General features: G+C 40.4%; 1 protein-coding gene across 11 annotated transcripts in view; it reads right to left on the bottom strand.

The window, feature by feature from the left end:
- MRTFB (myocardin related transcription factor B) overlaps positions 1-18,564 on the bottom strand; it is a 215,427-nt gene that overhangs the window by 24,729 nt on the left and 172,134 nt on the right. For 6 of the 11 annotated variants that reach the window (XM_030577426.1, XM_030577425.1, XM_030577433.1 and 3 more), the window contains 3 exons: positions 17,150-17,311; positions 16,388-16,572; positions 3,393-3,539 (listed from right to left, as the gene is read on the bottom strand). In XM_030577426.1, the coding sequence (XP_030433286.1) occupies positions 3,393-3,539; positions 16,388-16,572; positions 17,150-17,311 (494 nt within the window). Of the gene's footprint in view, positions 1-3,392; positions 3,540-15,947; positions 16,038-16,387; positions 16,573-17,149; positions 17,312-18,564 lie in introns of those variants that run through there. The other 5 variants (XM_030577429.1, XM_030577431.1, XM_030577430.1 and 2 more) reach the window with 3 other exon arrangements.

An 18,564-nucleotide genomic window follows, 5' to 3' on the forward strand; every position in this document is an offset into this window, starting at 1 on the left:
CACACCTTGTCCCTCTCAGATTTTGGAAGGTACTTCAGATTCCTAAACTTTGGGTCAAGTGTTGTAGCTATCTTTAGAAATCTCTCACTGGTACCTTCTTTGTGTTTTGTGAAATCTGCAGTGAAAGTGTTCTTAAAATGAACAACATGTACTAGGTCATCATCTGAGACTGCTATAACACGAAATATATGGCAGAATGTGTTTTTTCTTCACACAGCGCACAGTCAACTTGTGGAACTCCTCGCCTGAGGAGGTTGTGAAGGCTAGGACTATAACAGTGTTTAAAAGAGAACTGAATAAATTCATGGAGGTTAAGTCCGTTAATGGCTATTAGCCAGGACGGGTAAGGAAGGCTGTCCCTAGCCTGTGTTTGTCAGAGGATGGAGATGGATGGCAAGAGAGAGATCACTTGGATCATTGCCTTTTGGGTTCACTTCCTCTGGGGAACCTGGCATTGGCCACTGTCGGTAGACAGGATACTGGGCTAGATGGACCTTTGGTCTGATGCAGTACAGCCATTCTTACATTCTTATGATTAACTGACAGACCTAATATATATATATGTGTGTGTGTATAGATGTGTGTGTGTGTGTATATTACACACACACACACACACACACACACACACACACACACACTGTATTGTGATGGACCCAGACCAGGGGGGTACAGGAGTCTGGTAGAGGGCAAATATACTGGTCACTGGATGAGTAGTTTTCTGTTCCCTGAGTGACCAGAGCAGGGGCTTCACTAGAGTGATCAGGAACCTGCTAGAACCAATTAAGGCAGACAGGCTAATTAGATCACCTGCAGCCAATCAAGGCAGGCTAATCAGAGCACCTGGGTTTAAAAAGGAGCTCACTTCAGTCAGGCAGGGAGGAGCCAGAGGAGAGGAAGTGTGTGAAAGGACTGGGAGCAAGAGGCACAAGGAGCTGAGAGTGAGAGGGTATGCTGCTGGAGGACTACGGAGTACAAGTGTTATCAGACACCAGGAGGAAGGTCCTGTGGTGAGGATAAAGAAGGTGTTTGGAGGAGGCCATGGGGAAGTAGCCCAGGGAGATGTAGCTTTCATGCCGCTGTTACAAGAGGCACTATAGACAGCTGCAATCCACAGGGCCCTGGGCTGGAACCCGGAGTAGAGGGTGGGCCCGGGTTCCCCCCACACCTCCCAACTCCTGATCAGACACAAGGAGTTGGTCCAGACTGTAGGGAAGATCACTGAGGTGAGCAAGTCTGCCAATAAGCGCAGGACCCACCAAGGTAGAGGAGGAACACACACACACACACGCACACTAAATAAAACTGTGTTTCTAAGATGCTTAGTTAGTATAACTACAAACTAAACTTACAGTTGTCACCACTGATTGAAATGCTCTTTTTCCAATTACCCTACAGAAATGTTTCATAAAATGACTCTCTCAGCTTGCAAGGGATGCCCTAATCTTCATTCCTTTGGAGATTACTGATCCAGCTAGCAGCACACCAAACCTGGCTGAGGCAGGTATTTGCCGATATTTCTTCCTCATAACAGTACACAAAATGTGATTCTGGAATAAAACATATCCACAGATATCCTGGGATATAATTTTTCTTTTTTACCTCAAGGAAGCTCATCTCTAAGGAGAGAACTAAAACAAATTCCAAATCTCCGAGCAGGGTTGAGATGCAATTGTGAGTGTGCAGTATATAATGCATTCAAAAGAATCAGTAATTATCAGTTCCTGGTTGGAAGACTGCTCCAAAGGGCACATGACTTGGGAATATTACTAACTGTTCCCCTTTCATTTAAATGTAGGAGATGGATTTCTGAACATCTTTAATTATTTGCAGTTGGATTCATACTTCTTAAAATAGGTTTATTTTCAGCTATACCCTCACTGGAGGGTCCTTGTGCCCCCAGTAAAAAAAACTTCATTTTGGACAGGGCATTCTCTTTAAGTGAACTCTTGGAAGCTACTTCCAATGAAAAACTGGAGACAGATATACAGCACAAAAATCCTGAAAGGGGAAATTCTGTGTTGACCTATGTGCACTAATGATCAGTGACCAGGATATGGGCAGTCATCCCCAGTGATTAGAACAGATCCAGGAGTTGAGCCTAGTGGTTAGAGCAGGAGTCAGTAGTCAGGAATTGGAACCAAGGGTCAGAACCAGTGTTAGAGGCCACACACCAGAGAAAAGGATCAAAACCAAAGTCAGTAACTGGAGCCAAGTGTCAGGACCAGGTTACCTGGAGCGAGGCAAGTCTGGAGACAAGAGTGGGAACTTGGCTGGAAACAAGTAGGCTGGACCTATTGCAGCCATGGGAAAATGCTTTGAGTGGCTGCTGAACTGCTGCTGCTACCAGGCTTAAGAGTCAGTCTGCAGACTCTTCCAGTCAGGCAGTGTACCAAGCAGGCACCCTACTACGGGCTGGCTGCACTCAACTAGGTTGCCCGGAGACTGGCTCTGCTACTGGCCCTGATTCCTGACAATCATGCATTTTGGGGTGTTTGAAGTTGTTAAGGTTTTGCATTATAAGTGAGTTGGTGAATGAATTTCAGTGAATATCCTCCAAAAGTATACCAGTATAAAACAATAACACAGCACATCCCTTATAAAAGTATAAGACAGTGAAGTTCATCCTGATGTGTAGGGTGTCTATACTGCCTTCCACAACACCTTCAGAGGCTCCAAGAGGCAAGAACTGTAGACATTTACACACAGGGACACCTAAATTTGTGCAAAAGCTCCATGCTAGCTCCAAATATGTTAGTGCAGAAGGGGCTACTATGAACGGGCCTAGCGGATTCTCACTTGTGAGGCTCCGGTGGTCTAAAAACCAAGGCAGCATGGCGGCACAATTTCTACTAATTCAGTCCACAGGCTTCGAAAATAGCTGGGGAGAGAATGCACTGCAGCCCTATGGCCTGTTTGTGGGTCGGGGTGTGAATGCAATTTCCTTGTTCCCATTTAGTCCCCCACACAAAGCCAGATTAGCTGGACTCTGTGCTGGTAGGGATGAATTTCACCAATAAAAAATACAAAGTATCAAGGCAATTTTGCAAGTACTTGCAGTCTTTGTCTCATTTTGCATTTTCTTTTGTACTTCAAATGTGGTATGAATCCTATTACATGATTCAGTGTGCAGAATTTTGCTGGGTCTATCTACATCTACAATATACAGATGGCTCATAAAGCATTTTGCAGAGCCTGCAAATTACAAATGGCAAATCTGATACAGTATGCCAGTTTTCAGCTGACTTCACTGTATATTCAACTGAACACTACAGGATATTTTATATACATAGATAAAAGCACTATAACACTATGATATATTCAATTTCATTATATACAGGATTAGAGAGAGCAGATTTAAAGCAAAGTCATCAAATGCCTTCATTATAACCTACCTTTACCAAAGTTGGCCCAGGCTTTGCTGCAGATAGAGTATTTGTGGTCAGAGTGGTAGTAGTAGTTGTAGAGTGTGTAGTGTGCTGCTCAGTGGTGGGGGCAGGCTTTAGGAATTCAGGGACTGCAGAGGTTAATGAGAGATACTGCTGAAAAATAAAGAAACATTCATTAAAATCCAGCACCTGAACCTTTCCAGAACAGGTACAGTTCACTTCGCAGATGGTGGTGAGTCTGAGGAATGCATTCCTCCCAAATGAGGTCCTGAACCCTCATACAGGAGGTCTAGGTCATAGATTCAGACTCTGCGTTTGCAGAAAGTGAGGGTCCAAGCCTCATTGAAATGGACAAGGATGATGCAGTGCCTCACTCCCATAACCTGCCAAAAGTCCAACAGGCATCCTTAGGTGTGGTGGGTTCCCCAGAGGCTCATGGATACTGATGGAGGGGACTGTGCACCTTGGAACTTGGGGCAAGGGTGATAGCTCAGGTCCCTCCTCACTTGGACACCCACCCCAAGGGATATGGTGTGACCTGCTAAAATCACCAGTATTAGTGGCCCATAGGTTGGGCAGCCTGCCTGACAAGTGTGGGCCACTCTCAGAGGAGGGGGTGACACTCACAAGTTGGGGGGGGGGAAGCTAATATCCCACAAAGGAAAACAGAGCAGCTAACGGAGCATCCCCTGCATCAAGTAGCATTATTCCTAATGAAACATAGGCAGGTGACACAGCAGCTAAAGCCGTACAGGTTATGTGGGATCCAATCACCTACTCAGGAATCATCTGTCTAAAGGGCCTAAAGAAAAGGTTGGAAAGGGAATTTGTGAATTTATTTACCTTGATGTTCAGGGAAGAGCAGACAGAGGAGAGGCAAATAACATACCAAAAAAAAAAAAAAGTGAGGAGAAACTCTGCAGACCTAAGGTGACTCAAACTCTTGAACTGTTTGGCAGCCTTCCACATTTATGTGAGTATAATTTGTGTGAGGAGCCCCAAGAAGTGTCTCTCCTTCTTCAAGTCTGTGGTGGGGTAGAATGATTAAGGTATGACAGAGAATTTAGACAGAGGGCGGCAGAGGAGCCTGATTGACCCTGGGGTAAGACAGACCAGACACTTTTGGCTGGAGGTATGATTCCTTATCGCCCTGCCTAGCTGGCATTCACAGACAGCCAGCTGTCAGTGCCAAAAACCTCATTTTCAAAATATGGGTATAAAAGCCAATGTGTACTTTGCATTAATGATGGGAAATGTTTTCATACCCCAGGCAGATACAAACACTGCTGTAAGCATAGCACGCTCTCCTGTTTCAGGGGTCAAGGGCAGTTCCAACAAGATTGTAGGAAAGGGGTTTTTCCAGGTCTCAGTACTTCAGGAGTTACTACCAGGAGAGGTAGTAATAATGGAACAGGATCCTTCTCAATTAAAAATACAATGCTATGGAATTTGTTATTGAACTATCCTGGGGGTGGGGGAAAGATGTAGCTTATTTACGGAACGGATTTTCAGCTGATTATCAAATCCCAAATGAGAGAGTGAGGTGCCACTCTTGGATAGACAACTTGAAGTCCACTAAAGGCTTTGAGCATACAGACAGGGCAGAGATCACACTGGAGGTGGCAGGAGGGAGAGTGGCAGGTCCCTTCCACACAGTCCAGTGCCAGAACTGCTCATCTTCCCTGAGTGTGATGGTGAAAGGGGAATACAGGCTTATATAGATATATCTCAGAACTACCTTTCTCATTTTGTGAAATGAACTACATTTCAAGTTGATGGTGTCCCAGTGTCCCCTTTGAGTTGTAAACAGACAGACAGTTGGCAAAGACTGCTTGGGTAGCAAGGCTGGTGAGAGCCTTCATTTTACACTGCCTGCAGTTTAACATCCTTTTTCATGCAGTGCATGTTCCAGAAATGAATAATGTGTCCCGCCAATCCCCTGTCAATTTCAGGACAACAGATTTCAGAAACTTGCCACTGGCCAGCAGGGATCCGCGAGCAATGCTCCAACAATTCTGGGACCATGGCTCATGACAGCTGTGAGGCTAGTCGAAGACTCGGTTGTCCTGTGGACTCTGAGGGCCTATAAGCCTTTCAGAGTCCATGGAATTTAGGGTACCAGAAGGGCTGCACTGTGGGTGTCCCACACCCACACACCAGATGGCACAATATGTGGTGCCTGTGACCCACCACAGGTGGGCTCCCTCCATTATCTCTGGCTAGCGAGTGCACCAGAGGGAGGACAGGTTACTCATAACACTGGAAACCCTGACAGAGCTGTCAAAGGCTCTGTCTGGGACTGCGAGAGGGAGACCATGTTATTTAAGGTGGCATTTGTTGTTGCCTTCTCTGGCACTTTGACAGTGGGTGAACTGGTGCCTATAGCAGCTGCCGACAGGTCCCAGCGTGCATTAAATGTAACTGACATACAGCTATCTGCAAGGACTGGTGTTTCTATGCTTAAGGTACTCCCTAACAGGCCAGAAGGGGAGAGGGGCTAATGTAGCATTGAAGAAATGTGCAGAGAAGCATTTGTGCCCTGTAAAGGCGATAAAAGCATCACGAAAAATTCAGGGCCTGCAGCTAGGCTCGCTATTTATACATGCTGATGGCAGCTTCCTGACAAGGCATCAATTCAGCATAGAATTGAGAAAAGCTTTGTGGTATTGCGAGTAAATTTGGTAGTCATTCTTCCAGGATCAGGGCGGCAACATTAGCAGCTGCAAAAGGTTTTGGCCCATGGCAGGTACAGGCAATAGGGCACTGGAAATCAAGTTTTACAGGACTTACATCCACACCAATGAAAAGACGGCAGGGAACGGCAAAATGTAATTAACTCACTATGTTTGTTTGTTTCAGCAGCTACCCAGAGTGTAAACATTTAGATTTGTGAGCACCTTGTAGTGAACTGGGTCAACAAGAGGGCACCCAGGATGGCAGCTAGATCTCAGGGCCGAAACTGTTTGCATTCAGAAGAGGCATGCAGTGGGATCAGCTCATGCCTCTTCTGCACTCATTGATAGGCCAGGATTGGGAGCAGACCCAACCCATCTGGACAACGCTAAAAAGAAAGTAAATAAGGGGGTCACCAAGATATTCCTGGAGAAAGAGTGTTCAGTGATACAGCATAAGGATGTCGCTTACAATCAGTGAGAAGGGATGATGGGGTACATCTGTCAGATGGAAGTTCTGACATGCTGCTACAGCATGTGGAAACATGGACTGGGCAGGGGTTGTGACTCTATGCAGCATAGTTGGGTGGAAATGACCAAGCTAGTCAGTGGTGGCCCCTGTGGCTGGTTCCCAGGATAGTTAAGAGAATAAAATGAAAAGTTCCCAGAGGTAAAAGACCTGAGATTTCGGTGATGGGTGTTGGGCTTAGGTTGAGACCCTGCGTCCTTCGTGAGCTGAGGTCAGACTATGGCCCTTGTGAGCTAAGGTCCCCACCCTGCTCCACCCTCTGTCTCCCTTGAACCAGGGAGGGTGCTAGGACTCAGAGAGAGCTGAGTCCTGGTGTACAGGCTGAGGGGAGCCTAGCCACATTATGGGTTATATGGTAAGGAGCCCTGTAACTCCTGCACTGGAACCAATTACATGCCTGGGTAGCACCCCTCCTCTGTGTTAAAGTTTCATAAAAGTTGTGGCCTGTCGCTTAATTCCATGCATGCGTCTATCCTCATTTTGCCACTGTGTCCACATCAATTAGTTTTTATGACCTTTGGAGACCTCAGTTGTAGTTCTTTAAATTCCCTCCAGTTTGTTTACAACTGAAAGGGACACTGGGAACCATCAACTTGAAATGTAGTTCATTTCACAAAATGAGAAAGGTAGTTCTAAGATATTATATCTACCTGAATATCTCTGCCAATTCTTGTGGGGTGACTGACTGACACTTTCCTACAATATACAGAATGAACCTTATTGAATTAACTTAAACCTTACTGAATCAGGATTAATACCTTTGGGGTACATTGTATTAAGGAATACAAAGTGTATGTGTTATTGTGGCATTGTAAGTATTTCTTTAGTAGAGAGGGAGATGCAGAGGAGGTGATTTTCTAATGTGCCAGGGGGTGACTCCCCCTGGTTCTGCCCCAGGCCCTGCCCCCACTCCACCCCTGCCAACTCCCCATCTCCACCCAGCCTCTTCCCACCCTATTCTGTCTCCTACCTCAAGTGCACCCTGCTCTCACTCCTTCCCACCCAGTGCCTCCTGCACGCTGCGCAACAGCTGATGGGGGAGGGAGGGCTGCCTGTGGGTGCTCCAGCCCTGTAGTCAGCACCTATGGGGGAGAGCACCCATGTAGTCAGCACCTATGGGAAGATGCTAATGTACTTCCTCTGCTATCAGCCCTTTGAAGCCACCCACTGGAAAGGTGCACATTTATTAATTCAAACTACATTCTCCTGGGACCAATGGACAAAGAAAGGGATTTTAAATAAATAGCCTGGTTTTAGAATGGGCCTTGGGCTCAGACATTCTCAGTGTGTGGTTGGAAGGGACTGGGTGCTTGTTCTGAGCTGAAGCGGTGATGAATAGGTAATCACAAGGGCTCCCCTTGGGTAGAGCTGAAGGACTGCTCCTGCCAGAGTCCATGTGAAGGTTAATTCTGGTAAGCTTATTAGCATATATACAGGGTCTTTTATCATTTTTAACGTGTTTTTATGTAAAGCTTTTTACCTTAAGAATAAAGTAGGTTTGATTAGGAAGTGCTGTGTGGTAACATATCTATGTTTTTTCTAGGGAAGGAGGTTACCTGTGAACAATATACTTGCAAAAAAGCTAAAATAAAACATATTTTGAGTAACTGCACTACTAATTTTCCTTATTCAGCCTTTTAAATCCTAAAACATGCAACAGTATCAGTACCCATGATTATACTTCTCTAGGCAATGATACTACAGCCAACTCTCAATGAATGAAATTGTATAGAACTGACCATATTCGAGGTTTTCTTAATAATGCAAGGTCAAATGCAAACAGCATCCTACCTGCATGGAACAAAGTCTACAGCCATCAGAGGTCAATGGCACAAGAAACTAAATTTAAAGTGGTAGTCCTATGTAATTCCCTGACCTAGCCAGTCAACATTTCTTCTTTTCTTCCCTTCAGAGAATGGCTTTTTATTAGTACTACTGAGAAAAAAAAAACCCACCCCAAACCAAACAAACCCTGCCATTTCACTGATACTAGGAATCAAACTGTTGTCTCTCAAGCAAACACTGTTACTTGAACTAGAACAGTCCCACTGCCACACAGTCAATTACCCATTCTCACATTGACAGTGAGCTGCAAATTGAAAGGGTTGCAAACCATATGAAATATGCAGCTTAGTGGACTCCTCGTTTTTACAATAGCTCTATTTGGGGTGGGGAAGCAGGGGGAGGAAAAGGCCAACAATGTCCTTCACTTTCTTGTCATGTTTTCTAATTTAACAGGTTTTAATTGTGGACTGGTTGCCACTTCTCTATTTCTTAAAGGAGATATGTCAAGACAACAATAAAGAACAGATCTCCCATTTCCCATCACAGATGTGTTATTTCTGCACTCTCTCTATTAACTGGAAGTGAACATGCACCAGGTTAACAGCTAGTTTGAGTGTATTAGGAAAGTAATCATTTCACATTGCTTCATCAAGCAATGTCCTTCAGTGTTCAGAAATTGGTCTAAAAAGAAATTGGCTATTAAGCAGCAGTGTTATCATCACTTGACATGTTTGAAGTAATGAGGTCAAAACAGCTAATCCTTACCAGATGCAAACATCTTAGGTGAAAGCAAGATGACTTTTGGGTCATCACTCAATCTGTCTGAGGGATCATAAATGTTTTAATGCTTTAAGGCCTGGAAACATGTACAGGAGGAAGTCTTCAAAGAGTCCTGACTATACTCCATTGTTTTCAAAATATTCTTTATATTTTCTTTTGTAATAAAAGGCAAAGTTTGTCAGAGGAAATTAACAGAGTGAAAGAGCAAATTCCCAGGCACATGTTCCAACGTGAGCTCTTATTCTTATATTTCAAAAGGAACATGAAGATAAGCATCTGTTTCAGTCTGTGGAGGAGCAGTTTTGTACTTCTGGATGTATATGTAGAAGAGCATGGAACACAGTATAAAATCTGCAACTAGAAGATTTAAAGCTCTATTTGAAGAGCTTTGGAAATTAGCTGTAAGTGCTCTGTTGTTTTATTGTTGCTATCATGTATCTATCTAACACTTACCATTTGAATGGCTTTTGGCATGCACTACTTCAAGTATTTTTATTTAACTATTCATAAAGAGCCTAACTCTTCACTTACTGATCTGATTTCATGTGGTTTGTTTTCATTTCACTCAACACACATTACATTTTCTCCATATGGAACTTAATTCATGTCACAATTTGCATCTCAGGAAGGAATGCACTATAAATGATGTACACTATCAGGTGCCTCAAACAGACATGTTTTTCTTGAATTTGAATTTTGCAATCTTTTTTGCATTGTATCGTGGTGGTTAGGAAAAAGGTTCAGAATAATTCCAGTTTCTGCCATGATGTATAGTAAAGTAACTGCAATTTTACAGGCGTCAGGGCCATGTTAAAAGTCAACTGGCTGAGTTTAAAAATAAGTGTACCAATATAAAGTGAGTTTAAACAACAAATGTGAAAATGTTCCAAAATGCTCAGTTCTGTATTTTGTACTTTGTACAGAACCTTCATGAAACACCCTGAGCTCCCTATGGAGTTGTTCTGAAAATCCGGCACTAGATTACAGCCATCACTAACCAAAAGAGATATTACAGTTTTACATTAATACTCATCACTCTGGCCATTAAAATTGTTTCCTCCTTAAATCTTTCCATTAACTGTAAAATAGTTAATCTTAGTCGCACTGCAAAAGCTACACGTTTAATTTAGAGTATACAATTAAGAAGGTATGAGTGTAAGCACCAGAAAATCCCAACCATCACTAACAATGGGTTATCAAAAGTCTATATGCAAATAAAAAAAATTTGCAGGACATTGGGTTGAAAATTTAAGTGTTCATGAGTGCAGCAACATGTAATATTACAAGGAGGAAATCTGGCTAAGAAGTGCAAGACATAGGAAAAGAAAAAATAAGGTGTTGGTAGTGTAAAGAGGAATAAGAAAAAGGCAGGGATAATTTTATTTAGGTAATAGTGACTACCTTATTTACTTGAAAGTAACTGGACTTAAGTTCAAATTCATTATTGATCCATGGTGACTAAAAGTCTAGTGGAAGTCTGGTAACCTACTTTAAATGAATTGGTGGTCTCCAGTTCCAAGTAGATAAATGTCCCCCATCAAAAAAGCCCAGGACCATACTTATATTAATTGGGCATCCATGCTGGCTGTCTCAAAGAAGCCAAGGACCAAAATGGCACTAAGAATTAACACTAGAGGAAAACCAACAGTCTGGCAACATCTAATACAAGTAAACATCATAACTAGTGGTCTACTGAGTAACTCAAAGAGTGGAGATACCAAAACTGGCTGTAAGAATCCAGCGAGAGGCACTCATGATAACAATGCTCAGATGACTATATTATACACATAGCCTTTTGTTTTAGGAATTGGTCAAACTTAAAATTAATTTCCAGTCCAAGTGATATTAGTTCCATTGATAATCTGGCAAGTTGTTTTCCAGCTGCATTTTTACAAGATGTTTAAAGATGCAGAAATATTCCAGGTCAGACAATGTTACTGTCCTTTCTAGACTACACAACTACATTATAGTGAAGATCTTTTGTTTGTTTATTTGCAAAGCTCAAACTATTTTTGCAGTTCAAATGAACTGTGAAAGAGGGAATCAAGTGTCTCAACATTTCATTTTGCGTATTTAAACTGTTCTAGTTTTCACCAATCAGTGGACAGATCTTATGAGCGCTTAAAATGCAACTCCAAATTTTATTTATTTTATATTATATATACATATTTTCTTCTAAATTAGGGCTGTCGATTAATCGCACTTAACTCACGCGATTAACTCAAAAAAATTAATTGCACTGTTAAACAACAGAACGCCAATTGAAATTTATTAAATATTTTTGGATTTTTTTTACATTTTCAAATATATTGATTTCTATTACAGCACAGAATACAAACCGTACAGGGCTCACTTTATATTATTTTTATTACAAATATTTGTACTGTAAAAATAATAAAAGAAATAGTATTTTTCAATTCACCTCATGCAAGTACAGTAGTGCAATCCCTTTATCGTGAAAGTGCAACTTACACATGTAGATTTTTTTGTTACATAACTGCACTCAAAAACAAAACAATGTAAAACTTTAGAGCCTATAAGTCCATTTAGTCCTACTTCTTGTTCAGCCAATTGCTAAGACAAACAAGTTTGTTTACATTTACAGGAGATACTGCTGCCTGCTTCTTATTTAATGAAAGTGAGAACAGGTGTTCGCATGGCACTTTTATAGCTGGTGTTGCAAGGTATTTACGTGCCAAATATGCTAAATATTCGTATGCTCCTTTGTGCTTCTGCCACCATTCCAGACGGCATGCTTCCATGCTGATGATGCTCATTAAAAAAATAATGCATTAATTAAATTTGTGACTGAACTCCTTGGGGGAGAATTGTATGTCTCCTGTTCTGTTTTACCAGCATCTGTTATTTCACGTTATAGCAGTCTTGGATGATGATCCAGCACATGTCCTTTTTAGGAACACTTTCACCGCAGATTTGACAAAACGCAGAGAAGGTCCCAATGTGAGATTTCTAAGAATAGATACAGCACTTGACCCAAAGTATAAGAACCTGAAGAGCCTTCCAAAATCTGAGCGGGATGAGGTGTGGAGCATACTTTCAGATGTCTTAAAAGAGCAACACTCCGATGCGGAAATTACAGAACCCGAACTACCAAAAAAGAAAATCAACCTTCTGCTGGTGGCATCTCACTCAGAGGATGAAAATGAGTATGAGTCAGTTCACTCTGCTTTGGACTGTTATTGAACAGAACCCACCATCAGCATAGTTGGAATGAAGCATGAAAGGAGATATGAATCTTTAGCACATCTGGCACATAAATATCTTGCGATATTGGCTACAACAGTGCCAGGTGAATGCCTGTTCTCACTTTGAGGTGACATTGTAAATAAGAAGTGGGCGGTACTATCTCCTGCAAATTGTAGCCCAACTTGTCTGTCAAGAAGTAGGACTAAGTGGACTTGTAGGCTGTAAAGTTTTACATTGTTTTATTTTTGAAAGCAGTTATTTTTTGTACATAATTCTACATTTGTTAGTTCAACTTTCATGATAAAGAGATTGCCCTACAGTATTTGTATTACGTGAATTTAAAAATACTATTTCTTTTGTTTTTTACAATGCAAATATTTTAAATAAAAAATAAATATAAATGAGCACTGTACACTTTGTATTCTGTGTTGTAACTGAAATCAATATATTTGAAAAGATCCAAAAATATTTAAATAAGGCCTATTCTAAATGGTATAAACGGTTAGACTAATAATCCAAAAAAATAATGGGGTAATCTAGTGTTTAGTTCTTTAAGTCTACAAATATTACAAATTGGTTGAGACAGGCTTTTGAGAAAATAAATTCAAGTACAGCATTATGTCTCCACCTGTCTGCTATTACCAGATTTTTTAAAATGTTTGAAACAAGAATCATAGAATCTTAGACTTTAAGGTTAGAAGGGACCATTATGATCATCTAGTCCGACCTCCTGCACAATGCAGGCCACAGAATCTCACCCACCCACTCCTGTATCAAACCTATGTCAGAGCCATTTAAGTCCTCAAATCATGGTTTAAAGACTTCAGGGTGCAGAAGTGTTCCATCGGCCCTTGGCAAAAAGCAAACCGTCACTATGGTCTTAATATTCCTTTGGGCACGGGTCGCTTGCTGGTGGTTTCTCTGCAGCTTGAGGTCTTCAAACCAATTTTGAGGATTTCAATAACTCGGTCCTGGGATAGGGGTTGTTATAAAATTGGATGGGTGGGGTTCTGTGGCCTGCCTTGTGCAGGAGGTCAGACTAGATGATCAGATTGGTCCCTTCTGACCTATGAGTCTATGAGATGACACTGATTAGGCCCTTGGAGCTTATTAATGGAGTAATTTGGATCAATCTTAATCACCTCTACTTCTGAAGAGGCAATCTGTTTCCCTTGTAGATCTAATAATTTATACTGTTAGAGGGCAGGTCTTCACTACCCATCAGATCGGTGGTTAGTGATCGATCTATCAGGGATTGATTTATTGTGTCTAGTGTAGATGCGATAAATTGATCCCTTATCACTCTGCTGTTGAATCCAGAACTCTACCACTGCTGAGAGGTGGAAGCAGAGTCGACGGGGCGGGGGATGAGGGGCAGCGGCAGTCAAGATAAGTTGATCTAAGATGCACGGACTTCAGCTCTGCTATTCTCGTAGCTGAAGTTGCGTATCTTAGATCAATCCCCACCCCCAGTGTAGAGCAGGGCAGACACATAAAACTGCCATCCTTTTGAATGAGACTACCTTTGGACCAGTCAATGAAGCACCTGAGAGAAGCAATGTTGCTTCTTTGACCTAAGAACATAAGCTACAAAAAGACTAAAATTAAGCTCTGATCTCTCCACGACAGTGGATAGTACTATTTTGAAGCTACTGAGTCAAATCTACATTTGATTTTTTGTTAATCTATTTAAAAAAAAAACCATTAATTCAGTTATCTTATTATAGATTAGAAAAATGTTGCATCTGCCAGTTTTGTTCCTTTTAGTATTTCAAGTTTTCTTCTCCTCTTCTTTGGAAAATCTAATTTAAATACATAACGCAAGAAAACAAGAAAATCTAGTTTAGATGAGAAACAGTAAGTTTGTTTTGTTTCTTAATACTGAACATCTACACTGTTTTAAAACGATATAAATATAAAAAACAACATCTTCATTACTTCTGTGATCTTTTTTGGAAACCAGGGCCAGATACTCTGCTGATGAAGACTGTCATAGCCCCACTGACTGACTTCAATAGAGTTATGATGATTTATACAAGTTAACTATCTGGAACGAAGAAAGGTACTAAAAAGCCAGTAGCAACTGCAGTTAACCATTACCATTAAAGACAAAACATTCTTCTGAGATGACTGCAGAGGGTCTGTAGATTCTGGAAAAAGCATGGAGTGAAATATTGGCTTCCTTGAAGTGAATGGGAGTTTTGCTATTGACTTCAAGGAAGCCAGGATTTCACTCTTGGAACCTAGGAAGAGCAAACTGGGTTCTTCACATTCCAGTGCAGCAACATAAGAACGGCCATAAGGGTCAGACCAAAGGTCCATTTAGCCCAGTATCCTGTCTTCCGACAGTGGCCAATGCCAGGTGCGCCAGAGGGTATGAACAGAACAGGTAATCAAGTGAGCCATTCCCAGCTTCTTGCAAACAAAGACAAGGGACACCATCCCTGTCCATCCTGGTAGCCACTGATGGACCTATCATCCTCCATTTATCTAGTTCTTTTTTGAACCCTAAGCTCTTTTTTGAACCCTTTTACTGCAAGCATTTGCAAAGTAATCTAGGTAAACAAGTGTCTCTAAATTCCATTAAAAAGGATCCAATAATTACAGATACTAGCAAGCAATGAATCTGAGATGATTTAATTAATTATCAGTTCTAGAATACACAGAGAGCTTGAAAACAGTATGAAAGTAATCTTTTTCAAAGGTTTATCCATTTTTCTGTCTGATTTTAACTGGGTATTATCTTTCCTCCCCCAAATATCTAATTCAAATGTCATCTCTGAAGTACAGTGGAAATGTGAAATATATGGATAGCAAAGAAATGGTTACTTAGATTATGTAAATTATGCTACATGGGAAATTTCCTGTTCCCTGCTTTTGTTAATCACTTTGCATAATTAAATAGTACAAATGTTCCCTGTATTTATTTAGCAAATAAAAGGAATGCAGATATGTTCCTTCTGTTCAAACTGATCAGACAAGGCGATCACAATACACTACTACGAAATACACCTACATTCAGAAGTGACCCAAACATTTTTGCACAGTGTAACAGCTAAGAATGGGATACTTTAGGAACTGATCTGTTTTCTCTCTCGTTAGAATGACTGTTAAGTGAATGTTGCCACCTCCATTATTTTTAAAGCACTTTCTGAATGTTTATCCATGTTGACGGTGGAGGAAATTCCACACATATATTTGGATTCTGGCTTGAAGTTTCAGGTTGATTGCTTTTAAGAGTGCAGGGGAAGGGTACTTGCAATAAAAGGGAAAAGTAAAATGCAACCCTCATATAATGGTGGGAGGCCACATTACAGAATATGAGCGAAGATTTCTTTCATACACTGGCAGGCAGGCAGGTCATGTTCCCTCCATCTATTCCTCTACCACATTCATACAGAGGGGAACCAAGAAGTCTCACTAGTTCGTTTTCGAGTAAACTGGATTTTAACCAGCACAATCCTTTAAAAAGAATAGTTCTCGACTTTTTGCTTAAATTGAAGCCGGTTATTTTATCAACATGAAAAGCAGCCTACACAAACAATATTGAGAGTTTTAAAAGCTCGAAACCTGCTTTAGTTTGGTTACCTGAAGTTGTGGGTTGCTTGGCAGTATGATGAATGAAATCTGGTGTTCAAGAAGTAGTAGTATTTCTAGGGTCATATATAGATAGAAAGAGACACAGAGATGGTGGCCAGTAGAAAAGATAAAATAAAAGATGAGTTAAAAATGAAAAATATTAATGAAAAAAATGAGGGAAATAAAGAAAGGTGAGAATACAACTAGTGCTCTTTATTTGCTTCCTCCTTTTCCTATGTTATGTTCGGGGCCTTCAATACCTCTCTTTGGTCAAATATGTTCTCCAACTTTGATCAACAGTGCCTAGAATGAGCACGATTTAAGCGAAATGCCACAAAAATATGCAGAAAGTAAAACATCATGTGCTTTTTTATCAGTGTTCTCTTTACTGCAATACAGTACTACAATACATAAGTTTGTGATTTGATTCTCACATTTATAAACTGTACCTGTGTGGTAGAAGTAGTGTTCGGTGTGACTGATGATGGCGAGTCACTTGTTTTTGGCTCACCAGGAGATGCTGCTGAACCCTGGGATTCCTGGCTAGCTGGCTGATCTGGAGATAAAGCGTCACTGCTGTCTTCATCAAATGAGTAATCATCCAAAGCTTGGGGATAACTCTCTTGTCCAACTGCTAGGACGTTTACAAAAAATAAACTCTTTAGTTTCAAGTCAGTATTTAGCTAGCTAGAGGAGCCACGAAATGTTGGAAATCAACTAGCATAGTATGATTTGTAGTTAAATATTTTTGTATATGAATGTTATTTTTAACACAATAAAAGCCATCTTAAATGACATTCAAGGGTCCAAAAATTGGTAGCTCAATGGTGATGGTCTTCTAAGAAAGGATGCAAAGAACTGTATTCTAAGCATTTAGTGGGATGGTCCCTTAAGATGGGATGTGACTAAATAAGAGTCTATGTAGTGTCAATTTTTAATTATTTGTAATAATTAAAAGATTCACTCATGTAAGACAGACATAGCTTTATCCTCCAATCAACTGTGCAGTTAAAACTGAGTTTGAAAAAAAAAATAGTATGACTTTGCTCAATTTAGTGCTGATAGGGCATAAGTATCTTAGAGAAGTTGACATAATACATAGCTAATTAACTTTTATTTTTTTCAACTAACCTTTAAAGTTAAGGTTCAAATTACTAATTTTTCATATTGCCTTACTGATAACAGATCCAAGCTGTAGATCTTCTACTTGCCTATAATTGCTTCTTTAACACTGGAGTCTACAGGAAGGATGTTCTTTTCCACCAGTTCCATAGGGCCAGGCCTCTGAGCAATCTTTTCATTCAGATCATCTGCCAGTCGAGCTCTCTTCAGTTTCATCTGAGTTGCCTGCAGTGAGGGTTCTGCAAATGTCTCTAAAAGAGATAAAATTTTTAATGATTCTGTTAACTATTTTGTGTCATTTTAAGACCACCAAAATAGCATTTGATCTTCATAGCCATATCTCCATGCATGTTGAAAACTTTAAAACATCAGTGAGTTATTTTAGTCCTTTATTAGAGTGTGTCATTTTGTTATAAAAATACGTATATAGTACTAACTTATCTACAGATCGTCAAAATTAATATTAGAAAAGGAAAATGTTCTAGATAGCTCGTTTATAACATCCCACAATTAGCTAAATATAGCACTTTTAAAGACTTCTGCAGCCATTTGTATTTGTAACATTTTAAACAAACCAAAACAAAAACACATGAAAAAAGACCAACTCACAAAAACTTTCTGGTTTTGAAGTCATTTGTCCTTTTTTCTCCAGTTACGATAAATTTCTCATATTGCCTTAATGGCAATGAAATTTAAAATTTAAATTCAAAAACTTATACCCAGCCAAAAAAATCAAGGTCAAACAGGCCCACCCAACCAACATAGTATTTAATAATAATTATTAGTTTTATTATTAAATTACAGTAGTGCCTGGGGATCCCAAATCAAGACCCCATTGTCTTAGGAACTCTGTGATCAAGGACCCTGCCCTGTCATCAATTTAGGATGCAATTTGTAGCTACAGAATCTACACAACATAAACAAGGTGTGTAATATTTACTGTACACTACAACAGATGGACAGGATACCAAAATGCTGTTTATTAGTATAAGCAGCTATATAAATGGTACTGACCTATTACAGAGGCACTATCAGATTTAAATGTTTTATTACAAAAAGTCCTTTTCTATGTTACTGAAATAATTAAAACAACTTACACAACTTCACAATTTATGATATAGTATTGCGGGGGTTGGCAACCTATGGCACGTGTGCCGAAGGTGGCATGCGAGCTGATTTTCAGTGACACTCGTACTGCCCGGGTCCTGGCCACTGGTCCGGGGACTCTGTGTTTTAATTTAATTTTAAATGAAGCTTCTTAAACATTTTTAAAACTGTATTTACTTTACATACAAAATAGCTGAGTTATATATTATAGACTTGTAGAAAAAGACCTTCTAAAAATGTTAAAAGTGTATTACTGGCACACGAAACCTTAAATTAGAGAGAATAAATGTAGACTCGGCACACCACTTCTGAAAGGTTGCCAACCCCTGTAGTATTGGTTACTTTTGACATTTGTTTCACTAGGGAGAAGACTACACAATTTTGCAGTTGATGATAG

This window comes from Gopherus evgoodei, chromosome 10 (genome assembly GCF_007399415.2).
Source record: "Gopherus evgoodei ecotype Sinaloan lineage chromosome 10, rGopEvg1_v1.p, whole genome shotgun sequence".
In the NCBI taxonomy this organism is placed as follows: domain Eukaryota; kingdom Metazoa; phylum Chordata; order Testudines; family Testudinidae; genus Gopherus; species Gopherus evgoodei.